Genomic DNA, 17,101 nt, shown 5'->3' with positions numbered 1-17,101 from the left:
GCTTTCATTCTTATATCTTTCACTTCCACATTTCATTAACTGATTCATCTCGACCGATCTGACTCGTTCAAAAATTAATTCTCTTATCAGTCGTCGATTTTTATTTTTCGCCTATCTACCGCTAAAACCCCCATATTTTCAGGAAAACAGAAAAGTGCGCGAAAATTTATGAAATTCAAAGGAAAAAATCCTTTTTCAGTATTTTTATACAAACAGGAGGAAATTATATATTATTATTTATTTTCTTTAGTTATTATTTCTTACGCGTCATTTTGTAAATGTAACATCTCCATTTTTTAAAGTTTCTTCGTGTAGAAAAAAAAATGTGTAATTTCTATTTTTTAGCGTAATGGAGCGAAAAATACGGGATGAGTGTTTTTTTTTAATTTGATTATTTGACTTGGAAGAAACAAATGTCTTATCGACAGTTTAATTTTAACCGTTTTGACAAGCATTTTTGGCCTGCTAAGGAATCGTTAATTTAATTGGGTCGCGCTGATAAGCCCATGACAGACTACATTACAGTGATTCGATAGCCCGAAAGCTGTGACCGGATGTAGATGAGAGAGACATTTTCGTGTAGAAGAGAAAAAAAAATGTGGAAGAAAGACAAATGAGATACGAGAGGATAGTTTACGTCAAATTTCCATCCGCTTTTGTACGTTCGAGTTTTTATCACAGTTTTTCCAATAGAGCGTGTGAGATATTTAATGAACATTGTCAAGTGACATTGGGGGGAGGGGAATCCATTGATTAGTAATCGTAATGGCTAATTCATATGACATTGATGAAACTCCTGTACCAGAATTGCCAGCGATTCAGCATGATATTCAAAGAGGCAAGATGTTTCTCATGAGACGTAGCAGCGAGTCTGGTGATTGTTTGTGAGTTAATGAATTTTAATAATTTTGATGATTAAAGAGACGTGCATCGTTTTTTAATTAAAAAAAAAAAACTTCAAGTGTCTTATGATTATGATTCTGCGAGGGAATTTTTTAATGCAAATGTACTGTCATATTTTTTGATATTCAGGGGTGGAAGAGGACAAATTTTGAGTTGATGAATTTTCCATTTTTAGGTACGACCATTTATCAGAGTTATTGGCGAAAATTCTATCAGAAAGGCCCAAGAATGCGGTGGACTTATTCGAAAACTACAGTAAAGAATTAAAAGAAGAAAGACTGAGAGTAAAATCGAATCTTCACGATCTGTACCTTCCACCACCCGAGTACACCGAAGCGGAAAAGCTTATTAAACTTTTCCGAGTATTTTATTTCCTTTATTTTTTAATTCCAGACCTGACAAAGCCTGATTAAACCCAGAGTGAGGTTTATGAATGAATAGATAATACTGGCTTTTTTTTTTACTAGGTACCGAGAGAGAACGAGAATTATGTAAATGAGTTGAACGATGAAACTGAAAATGTACCGCCGGACTTGATGGATTTATTTTCTTATCTCGAGAATATCGATGTTGGTTTTCCCAAGTCTGATATTGTAATCTTAAATTTGACCATTAGGAGACTCATGAGAGAACAACCGATCATCAACGTCAGGTGAAAGATGAAATTACGACAAAAAAATAGATCACATCAACTCCATTCGGTTATTGGCCAGTAATCAAGGAAAATCTCGAGATCTTTCAGACCTACTAAAATTTTCATCAGAATCTTTTTTGTAGGTCTAATTGAGACCTGCAAAAAAGGTAATTGAAGAAATTTTTTATTTCTCGTTATTTTCGGTGATATTCCCGTGCAACTTATCGAGGTGCTAAGTCGACTTATATTGGTTCACCGCGTCACGAGATAATTATTATTTCTTAATTCAATTAAATAATTATTGACAGATTTTGGGGTAAAATACTTGGAAAACCGTTGAATTACTATGTAGTAGAGGGAGAATTGTCGCAGTCGGAGATTTCACGTCGTCTTGAGGTGAGAAGTTGTAAAAATCATTGAGGAACAAAAGGGTTCGCAGATCCTTCTCCTCGTTACTTTCTCCTCACTTTTTTTTATGATCCACCACTTTCGTTAAGCAATTGGAGACAGGTGGGGTCGAGAAGCGAGATGAGAGCAATGAGAAGACTATTGATGAGGATGAAAGAGACGTTGAGGATTCTGGTGCGAATGTTAGTGGAGAGGATTATGAGGATGAAAGGAGCACTTTAGAATCCGTGTTTCCAGCGTTGGAGGAGGGTGAGGAGAGGGTTGTCATTCCGAGCGAAGCTATTGGAACTGGAGCAAATAAAAAAGTGAAGTTGCAAAAAAAAAAATGAGAAAATCAATTTCGAAGTCGCCACGCATATTTTTTAAAAGATGGAAAAAATTCATGACAAGAAAAGTGAATGATTGTTAATTTTTGTTAATTTTAAATATTTTATTTCTTATTCCCTTAGGAATTAAATTCAAAGGTTTCATATGTTTGATGCTGATCTAATCCTTTGTTGTTAATTATTGCAGGTTTATTTTATTTGCAATTCGCCGGGACAGGATCCCTGGGTAGAACTCCCCCCAGTCACGCCAGAGCAAATCATCATCTCGCGGAAAATTCTCCGTCACTTCACCGGGTGTCTGGAGACCCCCGTAAGAACAATTAATTATTTATGAAAAATTCACAGCTCGACGCAGTCTGACGCTCAATTCAATTTTCCCAGATTTCCACGTACCCGGCGTATCCGGGAGTTGAAAAGAATTATTTGAGGGCCCAGATTGCAAGAATCACTGCAAGTACTTCAGTCTCGCCAATTGGATATTTTACATTTAGCAAGGATGAGGAAGAGATTGAAGAAGAGGAGATAGATGAGGAGGAGGAAGAGAATGAGAATGGTTTTTACTACATTCGTCCAAAGATTTATTCATTCAAAACTGCCAATCCCATTTAAATAAATGAAAATTATTGACCGATAAAATTCCTAAAGGTGGAGAAATATCAGTGAATCCTCATTACGATCCCCTTCCCACGAAAGAGCTGACGGATTCATCTCTAGCCAACTGGTGTCACCACGTCGATTACATCCTCGAACAGGGTCGAACGATCTGGTGGAATCCAGGGGGTGAAGAATCACCTCAGGTGAATCAACTATTCATGGATGCACTTAAATAAATTTTCTTACTCTCTCCTAACTAATTTTTTATTCATTGTCAGGGTCTCTCACTTGGTGAACTGCATTTCAACTATTTTTAACTCCATTATCTTTCCAGTTATCGTATAATTCCTGGAAAAATGGGAGGATAGAAGTTTTCAACTTATCATAGGAAAACCCGGAAATTCAATTTGATATTACTCTTATGTTTTAATTAATCCATATTCAAGAATGTTTAAAATAACAATTGTTTGATTTCTCACGATTTTTATGGGATAATTGAAGTGGAATTTTGTTTTTATGAATTTTTTTATAACATTGCTATTTTTAAAAAATGCAATTCATTGATATTTTAGTCGAATTTTTCTGAATGAATATAGACTGAATTCTAACTGTTTAATTTGATACTTTATCCATTTATCGCGTGATTCGTCGAAAAAAAAGCGCAAACTTTCCAACTCGTCATAGGAAGTTGATTAGATTTTCGTTGTAATCGACTGAGAATTCAGCCCTGAAACAGTAAAACACGTGTAAAAAATCGGCAATCTAGATTTATCTAGGAATACCGATAATTATATATTTTTTTACTGCTGCGAGACAGGAAGAACTAGAAGAAGAGGAAGAGGAAGATGAATCTGAGGAGGACTCCGAAAAAAGCGAGGATAAAAAGATTCCCAAGGAAACGGGGCCGTCTCTACTGTCACCTTTATCAGAAGACAGTCTGATTGGCACGATTCCACCCTGGACCACTCGTTTGTCCTCCAGAATCCAAGAAGATACAGCATTCGCGGTCGTGAGGTCCAACCTCTGGCCAGGAGCTGTTGCGTTCGCCAAGGACAAGTAAAAAGAGTCTATCAATTATTTTTTTCACTGATCAATCGACTCCTCTCTTAAAATTTGATTATTCCTTGTCGTCGGTTGTCCAGGAAATTCGGCAATTTTTACGTGGGGACTGGCCATAAATTCAGCATCGAATCCTATGCACCACCGGTGATGCCTGCTGTGCAGGAGCAGTATCAGGTTGGCCCTGAGATCATGGAGATGATTGAGCCGAGCTTCGAAGCGGAAGAGGCTTATCGAATCGCCCACTTGCCACCCACGAAACTGGCTGATGCGGGTGAAATTTCATTCATTATTTCACACGATCAATGAGTGAATGGATGTCTATGAATTTTAGTTGAATATTGGGTGCATTTTAGGTGGTGAGGAGGATGAGGAGAGCGAAGACGGGGAGGATGAGGAGGATGAGGACGGGGACGTGGATGAAGATTCTTTGAACAATTGAATAATCTTGCAGATTTAAAAAAAACACGTCATCTGTAATGAAATAATTCCATTACGCATCCACACATGATGAATTATAATTGACTTTTTTATATTGATGGTGTAATTAATATTATTATTATTGAATTTTTTTTTTCTATAATTACCCGTCATATTTAAAATAAAAAAATTGATTTGGATAATTTGGAATATTTAAAAAAAATTTCCACATGCGTGATGTGATATGAAAAATTAAATTTTGAGTCTTTTTATTCGATCAATCAAGAGAGAGAGTATTTAGTCTTATCAAGTCTGTTATCATTAAATGATCCAAAAATCCTTCAGATGTCAGCACCTACCGGACCGATCACACAGCGGTCGCGGGATTTCCCAGCGTGAACCTACCGTTTTTTAATCTCAGTAGTGACGTGGTGTGAGCTTCGTGATTTTATAGAGGGTGTGTCTTCTTCGTCGGAATAGGATAGTTGGAACACATTACAAATCGCCATGAAGAAAGTTGTGATGTTTGGGTCCACCGGGATGACCGGTCTTTGCGCCCTGGAGTACGCTGTCGAAAAAGGTAATGATAATAATTATCTCAGGATTATTAATGACTCGTGATGTTGACAATGGGTGAAATTTTTATTGTTATTTTACAGGACTTCAGGTGCGAGTGTTTGTGCGTGATAAAGCAAAAATTCCGAACCATTTGAGTAGGAAGGTAGATATTGTTGTTGGAGATGTCCAGAATGCTGAGGAAGTTGAAAATGCTGTTGCTGGTCAAGAGGGTGTTGTTGTAATATTGGGAACCCGAAATGACTTGAGTATAAAAATTATTGCTTTTCATTTAAAAGATTTATTATTATACCTCCTCGATTTTCCAATTTTCCAATTTCTATCAACGTATTTTTAATCTTCAAGGTCCAACAACAGTGCTGTCTGAAGGCATGAAAAACATCATCGCAGCCATGAAAAATACTAATGTGGAAGCGATATCAGTCTGCTTATCAGTGTACCTCTTTTATAAACCGGATGACATTCCAAGAATTTTTCAGGACATCGTCGATGAGCACGAGAGGATGCTCAATGTTCTGAAAGCGAGTGAATTAAAGTGGGTTGCCGTCTTTCCACCTCGCATAGCAGGTGAATTCATCAATTCCTCAATCAGTAATGAATGTAACTTTTAAATGCGATAACTCTTTCCCCATATTCACAGAGACTCCGGGTGGAAAATTCACAGTAAAACACGACGAATCCCCAGGGCGTGTGATATCGAAACATGATCTTGGAAAATTTCTGGTTGACTGCTTGGACCAATCAGAACATCATCAACAACTTTGTGGGATTGCCGAATGCACTTGAGAGATAAAATATTTTCATGTACGAGACGCAGGTAATGAAGCATCATCGGTTGAAAAAAATATATATATATTTCAGAGGTAATGATGATAATACTATAAATGTTTTAGCATATGCGTTCTTCCAGGATAAAGCACAACCGTTTGCGGCGTTACGAAACGATGCCTTGGCATTGGTGGTGGTGGTGGACTAAAGAATTTACATGATGAATTAGATTTGATAAAGGGTAACTCCGGAAGACCCCGACGCCACGTCGCCAGTATTTCCGTTGCTTCACAGACTCTATATCCATTTTTAGAATAAAATTTTTCTTGGCCTTTTGTTGAGAGGAATGAATTCTTTATTCCCTTCTTTGACATCAGGTCTCCAGCTGCTTGGAGGAGCTTGGAGCCCAGCCCCTGGGACCTGTGTTCACGATCAATCACAACTGAAATCAATTCAGATATTCAGACCAATCATTAAAAACGGCCAAGTTAATGGTCTCCAGAAAAATTTTTCTAATTCATTTTTCTGGAGACAGTTGTCATGAAGATAATTACAAGTTTCCATGTAGCAACTGTCCTCCATTGCCGGTATCTTCGATATTTTGCAGTGTCCGATTACTCTGTCATCTTTCAAAAGTATCAAATTTATCGGGAAATTATCACATGAAGCCTTCAGTGTTTGGATTCTGTAAATAATAGAAATAGAATGAAAAATCCGAGTCGAGAAATTTCCTAGAAAAACCGATAGGAATTGGAGTGATTAAAATTGATTGGAGTATGCAATATTCCTTTTTCTCACCGTCTACGTTCACTGGCAGGCCATTGTGAATTGATGAGGCTTGAGGTTTCCTTGAGCAAGTCTGGACGCTCGTGCATTGGAATTATTGTATATAAACTGGGGTTCACCATCTCCCTAAGGTAAATAAAAATACATAATTCAATATGGAAACTTTGTGAGAAAGAAACACTCGTTTACAGATGTAATATTTAGTGATGGAATACTTATTAAATTTTGGATTAGTCACATACCAGGCAAGTGATTCAAAATATTTTGTCCCATCCCCATTCATTTTGAAAATATTTTAAGACTCTGGTTTAGATTGCTTAATCAACGAACAGAGCAGTGAAAGAAAAAACTGGGAATTTCTACAGAAATATTTCAATGAGATAAATTTTATAGAAAATTCGGAATATAGTACATGGTTTTAGGTACCTGCGTGGGAGGAAAATAAAAATAGAAACTGAACTGTCGAAATTTGAATAGTAAAATTACTTGAATAGTAAAATTTTTAAATGGAAAAGAAATAATTGGAAATAATTCTATTTTCAGTCTATTAATAATGACTTTCACCCCGAGAATATCTTCACTTATGACTTAGGAAGATCAAATCGCGAATAGAATTCCCATCCAATAGGAAACAGTCGTGTGCCTCAATGATAACTATTCCGAGTTCCATTCTAAAATAGTGTGAACTCCGCCCATAAATCTAAAATACACTCAGTTCCCATAAATACGACATTCTTGAATAAAAACTGATTTTGTGACTCATTTCCATTAATTCCGCACTTCAGAACTGAAAAAGCGTATGAGCATGGTAAATCGACAGCACTTACGCCCCTTCGTCCCTGATATATCGACGCGATGACAGATTCAACTGTCACTCGTGTCATTGATAAATAGATTTAAGCAAAAATAGTAGTAGAAATTGAAAAAAATATTACAAAATTATGTCAATCCCACTGGATAGAACGCCCAATCTCATTCCAATATTTTCACTGAATTATGAATTATTAGAAATATTATTTCACAGGAATTCGATGAATCAAGTGGTTAAGTTCATTGCACTCACTCAGTTCAGTACTCACTACAATCAACGATAAAACGATAAATCATACAAGAGTAACTGTGCTATCTCCACTGAGAATTTCCGATGTTACAAGGTCCCACCGAAAAACAGAGCAATGTGTCTTTGACGTCTATTTCTGTCATAATTACAGAGGAACCTGTCGCGGGGACTGAAAATGGAAAATTATAACGCGTATCTATCGTCTCGAGCTATTGATTCGATTAATCGATGCAAGGTGGAGGTATACAACTCTCGAGAATTACCTATATCCGGTATCTTATCCATCAGCAATAATTATCCTCCAGTGATTGCACCACAGTAGATTTCTATTTTATTCTTCAAAGATTATCTGCCGAAAATACCGATCGGTACAGCAGATTCTCCAGACAGTGGTGGATTAATCGAAAAAATATTTCGTTTACCATTTTATGTTTTACCCTCAATGATGAATATTTCCGAGAAAATTTCTGATGATTTCGCGATATTTTTGTTTACAAAAAAATTTGCAAAAATTCATATTTACGGATCAATTCTTCTTTTAACTGTATAATTGAAAAATTCACTTGACACGGACCCATCTAGCCTTTTCCAGAAACGACAGTATTAGCACTTCCATTTAACAGAAAAAAAATTAGAAAAAAATTCCCCCAATTATCAAAAATAATTGCATTCGTCGCCGAACGAATGCAATTGTTTATTAAATTATTAATTAATTTATTAAAAACAATACTTCATATTTTTCTATTTAACCGGTCAATCTGTAGTGGCCAGGAGAAAAAAAAATGGTCCATGCCGCGGCATTTTCCTCGCATGATGACCAATCTAGAGCTAATTACTCCCCCCACCCACTCCGTCAACTTTCACGAACGGAGTACATCTCCCAGCCCGAGACCCCCATGTCGTCTCACGTGCCGTTCGAATTTTTCACCGGCGATGGTAATTTTCAGGTGGGCTGTACCAGTTCTGGGTGGCCATGGCGTCATCTAATTCCCCACTCCTCTCCCTTCACGAGAGCGCCGATTCGGATAGGCAGCTGAAGTCCTCGACATCAACAACACAAACCAATCCCGCAATTCCCCGTGCCACCACCACCAAAAATCGAGAGCCAATAGCGCGCAGCCAGACTTTCGATTGGTCGAGTCCAACCAATGGTGGGGTACCTCCTATCGTCAACCACCAGTCCCCCTGTCACCGTTCCCCTCCCCCATTGGACCCCCCCTCTCCTCTCACCATTGAAAACTCGTATAGGCCTCTCACATGCAAAAGGGGACATCTCATCACGACTCTTGGTACCAGGCACTTCTCCGTAGTGGGTACTCCACTCATCGTGTCGTGCTACGGGTATAACGCGAGAGAGGCGAAACTGGTGTGTAGGCACCATCGGTCGAACAAGCGAGGCGAGGAGCCGAGGCAAGGGCGAAACGTTGGTCGAGTGGGTCTAAGCGGCCGTGAGGACCTCTCCAGGAACCCAACAGTCCTCTCCATTCATTCATCCATCCATCCAAACCCAACGCAGCCTAAGCCCATCCATCCGCGTCTATCCATAGAAACCTCGGGTGCTCCTCTCTACGGAGAGTGAGTGTATCCTCGGTGAAGGTGGAGGCGAAGAGAGTTGAGTGGTACATCTACCCATCGTCTATCGAGCAGAGTCCAAGGACTCAAAGACCCACTGGGTGATTTCAGTCGGCCGTCGGCCGGCTCAGCCGGCCACTACCTCCAAAAGCAAATCTCCACAATTTATCATCTCATTAATAGTTTTTTTATCATTTACCTATTTTCCCCTGTGATAGCAACGGTTGCACAATCCAGTGAAGTGTTTGATTCTCCTGGAGAACATGGTATCAACACTGATGTTGATCATCAGGACGCTTGATGACACATCAGTGGCTTCAGCGTTTGCCTTTGACACCCAGTGAGGATTTATTCGGTTTTAGTTTTGTTTCTCGCAGTTTAATTTAAGTGAACAGTGGAACATGGTGTTGGTGATTGCATACAGAAATCAAATCTGAATGGTGATTGGTGTTATTGTGAAGGATGTTTTTGTACAAATCAATAGTATCTTATGACAACAGCGGAATGCCAGTACTGATTAATTCAGCTCAACTTATCTAGACGGATAAGTATATTTTTTGAGAACATCATCTTCACAAGCCGCGACACTGAAGTACCTGGACGAAGTGAAATTCGCCGAGATGAGCGGCGGCAGTGGTGGAGCCAGTGGAGGTAGCCAGGGTAGCAACAATGCAACGAGCTATCATCAGCACCAGCAGCAGCAGCAGCAGCAGAATCAAATGGAGCAAACGGGTCTTCTACCGGACCTCAATGGTGTCGACCTGGCGATGAGTTTATCACCAAAACAACATGCCTCCCACGTACCAGGTGGTGGTGCTCATACAACACCATTCAGTGTCACGGATATTCTATCGCCGATTGAGGAATCATATCGAAAACTCGAGCTAGCTGCCGTCGGCGTTGGCATTATCTCCCATCCCCAGGGATCACCGTACACCAACACATGTGGCGCCAGGGTGGGTAACACTGGTAGCTCAAGTGCAAGCAGTGGAAGTCCACCCCTTCACGGTGGCTCGACTCCTGGTGGCAGTACACCAGGCCCCGTCAGTGGAGCCAATGGCAGTAGCACTGGACCAGCTATTGGCAATGGCGGAGGTATGAGTGCTATGGGCAATCCGTATGCCACAATGCAGATTACCTCACAGTATCAGTACTGCACCGCTGAATTATCGCCTTATCATCATGGGGGTCCTGGGGTTGGTGGAGGCGTTCACACGGGATCCGACCCCATGAGATCGCATGCCGTTTCGTCGCATCATCATCCGTGGTATGCACCAGCTCCAACCACTACCAATGATCCCAGATTTGCCAGTGAGTATAACTTCACCTTTCCGTCATACATCATTACCATTTAATTTAAAATCCTTGACAAAATAATTGTTATTCTATATTAATTTCCCTGCAATTGTTATTCATAATCGATAAATATAATTGTGGCAATGATTGTTGAATTACCAGTCTGCTGGTAATCTTCAATAGATATAAAAATGTTTTGACATTTCGTGTACTTCAGAAAAGGGTCTAATAGATCGATTTCATCTATGTGACAAACCCAGTGTCATCGAGCCCCTAAAAATATGAGAAAAGAGGTAGCCACACACAAGGGACGTTAAAGAAGTTAAGGTTTCGGTTAGATTTCGGTAAGGTCTCGTCTTTCACTGTCCACAGATATTTGAAAGAATATCCTCAGCGCATGCCGTCGCTGTGTCAATACATTTCTCCAACTCACATCCCCCGTTGGTAAATCTTCAGCATCTTTGGTTCAGACACGAAATACACACCTTCATTGATGTCCGAATCGAGTATCGATTCGCTGACGCGTGGCAAGTGAGCGAAATCGGGGATTTCAGTTAAACAAATATGGACAGGAGCTCTGGTAGGGTCTCCTATCGGATCGAACATGTCTTTCATTGGAAAATCGATTGTGCAATTTAATAAAAAAATCTGACAATATTTTCAGTTTCATTGACATGACATGTCAAAAAGGATAAATGTTTCCGTCTCAAAAGAAGATGTTATATCCCTCTTCAAGTTTTTTTTTTCTCTCCGTCGCTTTTGAAGAACCTGACTCAAGCACTGTGATTATAATAATTCAGATTCCCGTCGGACCTCCCATGTGCAGCCATGACACTGCATTTTCTATTTTCTTAAACATTGGGTATTCAGACTCACCTTTAGAGTCAATTTGACGGGTCTTGGACGGTGACGAGGGGTGCCTTGTCTCAGTAGCCTGAAACTTTGAGATTCCAGTTACATTTGATTCATCATCATCTTTATTTTGTTTTCAACGCCTACAACCGCTTGGTGAGTCAAGAATGTTCCCATGATAGATGAGAACACTGAAGCAAAATTACGAAGAGATCAGGAGCACTGATCAAATTCAAATTCTGCAACGATATCCATAATGATTTGTCCAAATGCTCATGGAGAAGTGATGATAGATGGGTTGACATCTATTTCAATGAGGACCTTTATAATTTTTTATGACTCCGAGGTATATCGACAAAATATCAAAAGCCCAATGATCATTGCCCCATCTCCAAATAGCATCATGCACATAATGACACGTAATGACATATAATGACATATAATGACATATCGAATAGTTATAATGAGTGATAATAAATGTAATAACGAATGTATTTGTTTTAAAAAAATATGTTACGCAGTATCAAGACTGATGGGTGCAGCTGGTGGTGGTAACATGGCTGGATGTTCAGTTGGGCAGTCAATGGCCGACGTTGGTAAATCATCGGGTATGGGCGTTGGCGTTGGAGTTGGTGTTGGTATGGGTGTTGGTGCTATGCAATTCCCTCTGGCACAGAGGAGAAAACGACGTGTACTCTTCACACAGGCACAGGTTTACGAGCTCGAGAGGCGATTCAAGCAGCAAAAGTACCTCAGCGCGCCTGAGCGAGAGCATCTTGCTTCGCTCATTCATCTGACACCCACCCAGGTAAGACATAACACAGAATTTATTATTTTACTCTGTCAACTCTTATCATCTCTTTGTCAATTACGACGTATGATTATTGTACAAAGTATCACATAGACTATGAGAATTGTGATATGATAGACACCTATGGTAGCACAATGCTGCGGAAATTCTCGGGGTTCAAAGGTTCTTGAACTATGTGTAGTCAGCAATATTAGGTAATACGATAGGTTTGAGGACTGGCCCCTCTTCTGGTGTCAAGGATCAATTACTGCCCGGCAGATTAATTGCTCGGGGGGTGGGTCGCTGCAGGTATGTGAAATCCATCAGACGAGTGTACAGACAGGTATCGAACTAATTCGATCGATCTCATTCGGCATTGGGGATGATTTCGCTCCTGTAGATTCCCAAACTGCCGATAAATTCCGACGATATTTCGTTCGTCCAATACCAGTTCAATTCCAAATTATTTCATATAGACATTTATCCGAAATTCGAGCTATCCGAGTTTTCCATCAACGCCAGTTATTTTAGATTCAATCTGGCAAGCATAACTGGTGGAGGAACTTTGTCGTTGTAAAATAATTTTTTGTCTGTAATTGAGCCTTTCATTTTGAAGTCTGACGAAATAATTGTCGAGCCACTCATTGCTTGTATCCTGGGGTCTCCCCTATGTCGTCTGTCTCTCGTCTGAGGCATCACATGATGTCTGAATCGTCTGTGGAATGGGGAGTATCACCGAATTCGTTGGATTGTCGTCAGGAATTCTTTCGTACAGTTGGACATTTTTCGGGCAAACAAGACCGATGTGATTGCAATCAGAAAGGCTTTGAAGGTTTCTCGATAACGAGCCATCAGGAAAAGATACGAGGGTCTAACTTGAGGACTGAAACTTCCGGGGACAAATAGCGACCAAACGAGACACTCGGACGTGTTATAATCCATCGTCCTTTCTATGGACAACTATCTACCTCTCAGCCACTCAAAATAGGCTCTACGTTTTACAATTTCTCGAGGGCATTCTCTGTCACTTGAAAAAGGCACGTCACGTCATAACATGTCTCACAGCAATCAGATTGAAATGCACTAGATTTCTGGGTGGCTAACTTGTCGGGGTAAATAAGATGGTGCAGTTTTACTCATGATGCGAAAAGGGGAATGAGAATGGAAAATTGAGAGGGGGTACAAGTGGAAAACTCGAGGCAAGCACAGTTGGAGGATCGTCTTTGAATTAATGAGCCGTCGATGTAACGGATCTCATCGAGGAGTCAATGTGAAGTATCTATCCTTCACTCGAATGTACTTCACCCTGGTACCTCTTACTCTCTCACTCTCTCTCGTATTCGGCAATTCGCGATGTGAGTTTTTTATTATTATTTTTTTTTTTTTGTTTTGGCTTTTATTTTATTTTTTTTATTTTTTACCGGGGGTTTTTTTGCAATTGCAATAATTTTTTTTTATCAATTATCGAACCATTACAATCGCTCGAATTTATGTTTTAACATTTATCCGTCCGAATTTGTGATGTGTTGTCGGAAATTTGAATTCAATTTGTAATTACAGTGGTATGCATTTTTCTGGAATTGTTATCGACAAATTGAATTTTATTAGGACTTTGAAATTTAATCGCTATTCTCTCTTTATCGTGGTGGGGATAATGGGAATGGTATCATGGGTTATCTAATTATCCGAAATTTAATACAGATTAATCCCTTCGATATCGAGTGTATTGAGATTTTTTACGGATTATTGATCGCAATGAGCGCTGGGTATTGGTACAGATGAGAATTAAATTCATGTCGAAGCTCGACGAATATAAACATTTAAAAAAAAACCGTACTCCAAAATACCGATGAAATTTCCCTGAATTTTATCCGCAATTTTCAACAAAAAAATGTATTATTATCATTCGGTGATGAATTATTAAATAATTAGTAACAATAACGACAAATATTACGTACTGGTACCTCATTTACAATTCATCTATTTCGAAATTGGATTTTGCAAAATTTTCATTGAAAAATTACAACAAATTAGAACAATAAAAATTTCTGGAAACCCTTCTACCGGAAACCTAAATAAAAACGACATAACATCGATGAAAAATTGTAATTGTTTAAAGTTTTAATAAAATTTTTCCGTAAAAATTTCCGATGGGTCACGTATACGGAATTTTATCATTTTCTATAATTCGGTGTGAAAGACAAATGGTACAGATTTATCGCGAAGAAAGGATTGATTTCGTTATTATTGGATAACACGTGCGATCAATCAAAACGTGACAAATGGCACAGGGACAGACGATTTCTCCATCATTTCTCCTCTCGATTCCGTCCGAAAGCGCCTGATATCACGGTACACAGATGCGGTCCCTCCATTTTGTCGTCGGCATTGTTACTTCTAAGTGCAGTATCCCATTGTTACTGGCCAGCCACTCCTCGTATTGTTAACGCTGTTGTTATTATTATCGCTACTGTTGCACAAAAGTTGAGAGTGGTGAGGGCGCGCCATGACAGGGACAGGGGGTGAAAGCAGAAGAGACAGAATAAAAAGGAGAGAAGAAAAAAAAAATTTTTTACAGGGCTCCACTGCTGTCATTGGCTGAAAAGCCAGCTGCTCTTCGAGTGGGGCATTAGAGGGAAATTATACCGCCAGAGTAATTTTCATCCCTTTCCAATTTTTTTATTTATTATTTTTTTTTTTCTTTCAGTCCAGTCCATTTTGCGAAATTTCTCCCCGAAATCTCAAATCATTCACACAAAGAAATATTAATCTCTAATAATTTCCACTAATTGCATTAAAACCTAATCGAAGTATCGGCTGCATCGAATTTTATTCCGATTTTTGGGAATGACAAGGAATTAATTATAAATTAATCTAGTGTATGAGATTTTTCGACTCGGGATAATTCGGGGATTGAAATAATTTCGCTTAAAAAATCTTTTATTCTCGTCAATTGAGTGAGAATTTTGTAGAGAAGAGGATGAAGAATGAGAGACGAGGGTGAGGATAGGCTGTGCACACAACATTATTTTTCTATAGACGGAGAGAGAAGGGAGTTAGGAAAGTGAGTCTATAGAAGGGAACTGTATGGAACTGCAGAAGCTGCGGCTAAAACGGATATGGAATATACTCCTTTTGCGATCGTGGCCACGAGGATAATAATCATAGTAATGGGTTTGCCTACCACCGAACCCCTTGTATATATACTCCCTTGGCCTTTGCCGATTCAAAAACCCCCGGAGGTAACGGCGGCACGAATCTTTTCTCCCTTGACATTCACGTCGATCAAATGTTTAAACTTCAATTTCAATAGAGATTTTCTCCTTCATCGACTCCATTTTTACATTTTTATTATTTTAAATAATTTCCTCATCCAAAACTTTCACTGACTTTCACTGACTTTATTCTAATTTCATTACCAATTTACTTTTTAAAATTGAAACTTTAATGGGATTGTCCTACAGAGAAACAAGTAGATGAAAAATTGTTTATTTCTCTTTTATTTTTTGGTAGTTAAATAATGGGAGGATTACACGCTGGAAAAAAAAAATAGTTGCAGGAGGAAAATTGATGCGAAATTTTTCCTGTTTTTTCCTCTTCGGGTGAAGTAGAGGAGACACCGAATGAAGGAAACTATGCAAAAATGCTGATTGAAGTAACATATGCAGGAGGGTGCATACATTGCAACCGCAAACAGGAGGAATTTTCCCGAGGGGCTCGTCTTTTGGCGCCTCAGCGGCATTTCCCAGTCAAGGTAGAATAAAAACAGCCCTAAAGAACCAGAAGAGAAATCCCTGAAAAAGCTCAAGTTCAAAGAGTTTCACTTAACGCTCAGTTGCTCATAGTTACGCGCGAAGATATCAGGGCACTGAGCGAAAAATCCAGTGAATGAGAGCATTTTCTCGGATTACATTACACGAATAAATTCGTGTAACTAATCCGTAAGTCATTCTCGTTCAGTGGAGCGACTCTGAAATAACAACGGAGGAATGGGGAAGTGAAAAAACAGTATTGTGTTTGCCAATTGGGTACGTGGAAAAGACCGAGACCACTTTGCTCGGTCAACACGACTCAATTAGGTTCCATAATCAAGACTCGTCAACATTAATTTTTTTCAGTTAAAAAAATTGTTGACGTTGCGATTTTTCTTCACAATTCCATCGTTGTCCGCTGGTTAAAATTATTGAGGAGAAATGACACATGAGAAATGAGAGGAAATGTTTTTAAAAATTTTTCTTGCTAAATTTATCGCAGATCAGATAAATTTTTCAGTGAGCGATTGATTTCGGGAAGAGGATAAAAAAAGAGCACATCGGTTTGAAACAACATTTGTTTTCAATTGAAGGACAATTGTCTCGGTAGACTGGTGAAGTCACAGCAGACATCCCCTCGTGGTCATTAATGTGTCGTATTTGGGTGGTGGAGTTAAATTGCCCGGAGGCAGAATATCGAAGGGGAGAAAGAAGTCCACAACCACTGGTAAACCACCACCAGAGAGTGGGTGGAAAGTTAACGACCTTCAAGTTGACTCGATCAAAATCCATCAGTTGGACGAAAATTTATGTACCCAGACGTCAATTGAACGCCTATTTCTCACTGGTAGGACAATCCCCTCCACTTGTCATCTCAAGAGGTGAAACACTAGGTGATATCGCTGATTAACGAGCCGAGTAATTTATCGACAGGTCTGTTGTCATCGTTAACAATCATGAGATATTAATTTGACCCTCCAGGTGGTAAATTAGGGACTACAAATACTAGCAAGTCAGCCCTGTAATTTTAACGGATTTAATGGTCTATTAGTCGGCCAAATTTATCTCCTTCCCGGGGACTAAAGCTCAGGTAGAATAAATGGTTTTTGTTTGTCTATTACCTGTTCCAGGAGTTAATCGCAAGTTAAAAGTCTAGCTAGGGTGGATGTACCAATGCTTCGCTGAATTTTGTCAATATTTTTTTTCAGCCCCTAGAACTGCCTTCATTCGTCACCATAAATTATGCTTTCTCATTTATTTAAACATTCAAATAATTTATACCTTTTTAGGATTTTTTCTGTCACA

At 39.1% G+C, this 17,101-nt stretch overlaps 4 protein-coding genes across 8 annotated transcripts in view; 3 read left to right on the top strand and 1 right to left on the bottom strand.

Moving 5' to 3' along the window:
- Positions 1-440: 440 nt before the first annotated feature.
- Rsph4a (Radial spoke head protein 4a) lies at positions 441-4,431 on the top strand. The gene is made up of 11 exons (XM_011313580.1): positions 441-884; positions 1,079-1,265; positions 1,371-1,555; positions 1,846-1,933; positions 2,035-2,250; positions 2,459-2,581; positions 2,653-2,824; positions 2,917-3,068; positions 3,683-3,921; positions 4,008-4,198; positions 4,281-4,431. Exons 1-11 carry the CDS (start codon positions 766-768, stop codon positions 4,364-4,366), a joined length of 1,758 nt encoding a protein of 585 aa, XP_011311882.1. The 5' UTR covers positions 441-765; the 3' UTR covers positions 4,367-4,431.
- A 314-nt stretch (positions 4,432-4,745) lies between these two features.
- Positions 4,746-5,921, top strand: LOC105271813 (flavin reductase (NADPH)). Of its 2 annotated transcripts, none has more exons than XM_011313574.1 (5): positions 4,746-4,924; positions 5,004-5,168; positions 5,266-5,487; positions 5,561-5,737; positions 5,831-5,921. In XM_011313574.1, exons 1-4 carry the CDS (start codon positions 4,852-4,854, stop codon positions 5,704-5,706), a joined length of 606 nt encoding a protein of 201 aa, XP_011311876.1. In that variant the 5' UTR covers positions 4,746-4,851; the 3' UTR covers positions 5,707-5,737; positions 5,831-5,921. The 2 variants fall into 2 exon arrangements, with proteins under 2 accessions (XP_011311876.1, XP_011311875.1); XM_011313573.1 differs by having other exon boundaries at positions 5,814-5,908.
- Naa80 (N-alpha-acetyltransferase 80) lies at positions 5,756-7,722 on the bottom strand. 4 transcript variants are annotated; one of them, XM_011313575.1, is made up of 4 exons: positions 7,410-7,722; positions 6,487-6,600; positions 6,243-6,373; positions 5,756-6,130 (listed from the first exon to the last, which is right to left on the bottom strand). In XM_011313575.1, exons 1-4 carry the CDS (start codon positions 7,448-7,450, stop codon positions 5,799-5,801), a joined length of 618 nt encoding a protein of 205 aa, XP_011311877.1. In that variant the 5' UTR covers positions 7,451-7,722; the 3' UTR covers positions 5,756-5,798. The 4 variants fall into 4 exon arrangements, with proteins under 4 accessions (XP_011311877.1, XP_011311878.1, XP_011311879.1 ...); XM_011313576.1 differs by having other exon boundaries at positions 7,538-7,722; XM_011313577.1 differs by having other exon boundaries at positions 7,554-7,722.
- A 1,122-nt stretch (positions 7,723-8,844) lies between these two features.
- Positions 8,845-17,101, top strand: part of LOC105271812 (homeobox protein Nkx-2.4) — a 15,167-nt gene continuing 6,910 nt past the window's right edge. Inside the window, exons 1-2 of the mRNA XM_011313572.1 lie at positions 8,845-10,417; positions 11,776-12,062. Coding sequence (XP_011311874.1) covers positions 9,727-10,417; positions 11,776-12,062 — 978 coding nt within the window. The 5' untranslated portion in view covers positions 8,845-9,726. The remainder of the gene's footprint in view (positions 10,418-11,775; positions 12,063-17,101) is intronic.

The sequence above is a fragment of the Fopius arisanus genome, unplaced genomic scaffold, assembly GCF_000806365.1.
Source record: "Fopius arisanus strain USDA-PBARC FA_bdor unplaced genomic scaffold, ASM80636v1 scaffold00124, whole genome shotgun sequence".
In the NCBI taxonomy this organism is placed as follows: Eukaryota; Metazoa; Arthropoda; class Insecta; order Hymenoptera; family Braconidae; genus Fopius; species Fopius arisanus.
This window is presented reverse-complemented; position numbering and strand designations above follow the sequence as displayed.

Coding starts and splice junctions, on each gene's coding strand:
- Rsph4a (XM_011313580.1), top strand. CDS start 766: ATGGCTAATTCATATGACATTGATGAAACTCCTGTACCAGAATTGCCA. Junction 1,556..1,845: donor CAACCGATCATCAACGTCAG/GTGAAAGATGAA, acceptor AATTATTGACAG/ATTTTGGGGTAAAATACTTG. Junction 2,582..2,652: donor CCGGGTGTCTGGAGACCCCC/GTAAGAACAATT, acceptor CAATTTTCCCAG/ATTTCCACGTACCCGGCGTA.
- LOC105271813 (XM_011313574.1), top strand. CDS start 4,852: ATGAAGAAAGTTGTGATGTTTGGGTCCACCGGGATGACCGGTCTTTGC. Junction 5,169..5,265: donor GGGAACCCGAAATGACTTGA/GTATAAAAATTA, acceptor TTAATCTTCAAG/GTCCAACAACAGTGCTGTCT. Junction 5,488..5,560: donor CTTTCCACCTCGCATAGCAG/GTGAATTCATCA, acceptor CCATATTCACAG/AGACTCCGGGTGGAAAATTC.
- Naa80 (XM_011313575.1), bottom strand. CDS start 7,450: ATGAGATTGGGCGTTCTATCCAGTGGGATTGACATAATTTT. Junction 6,601..7,409: donor AGTGGGATTGACATAATTTT/GTAATATTTTTT, acceptor TATTTACCTTAG/GGAGATGGTGAACCCCAGTT. Junction 6,131..6,242: donor CAGTTGCTACATGGAAACTT/GTAATTATCTTC, acceptor AATTGATTTCAG/TTGTGATTGATCGTGAACAC.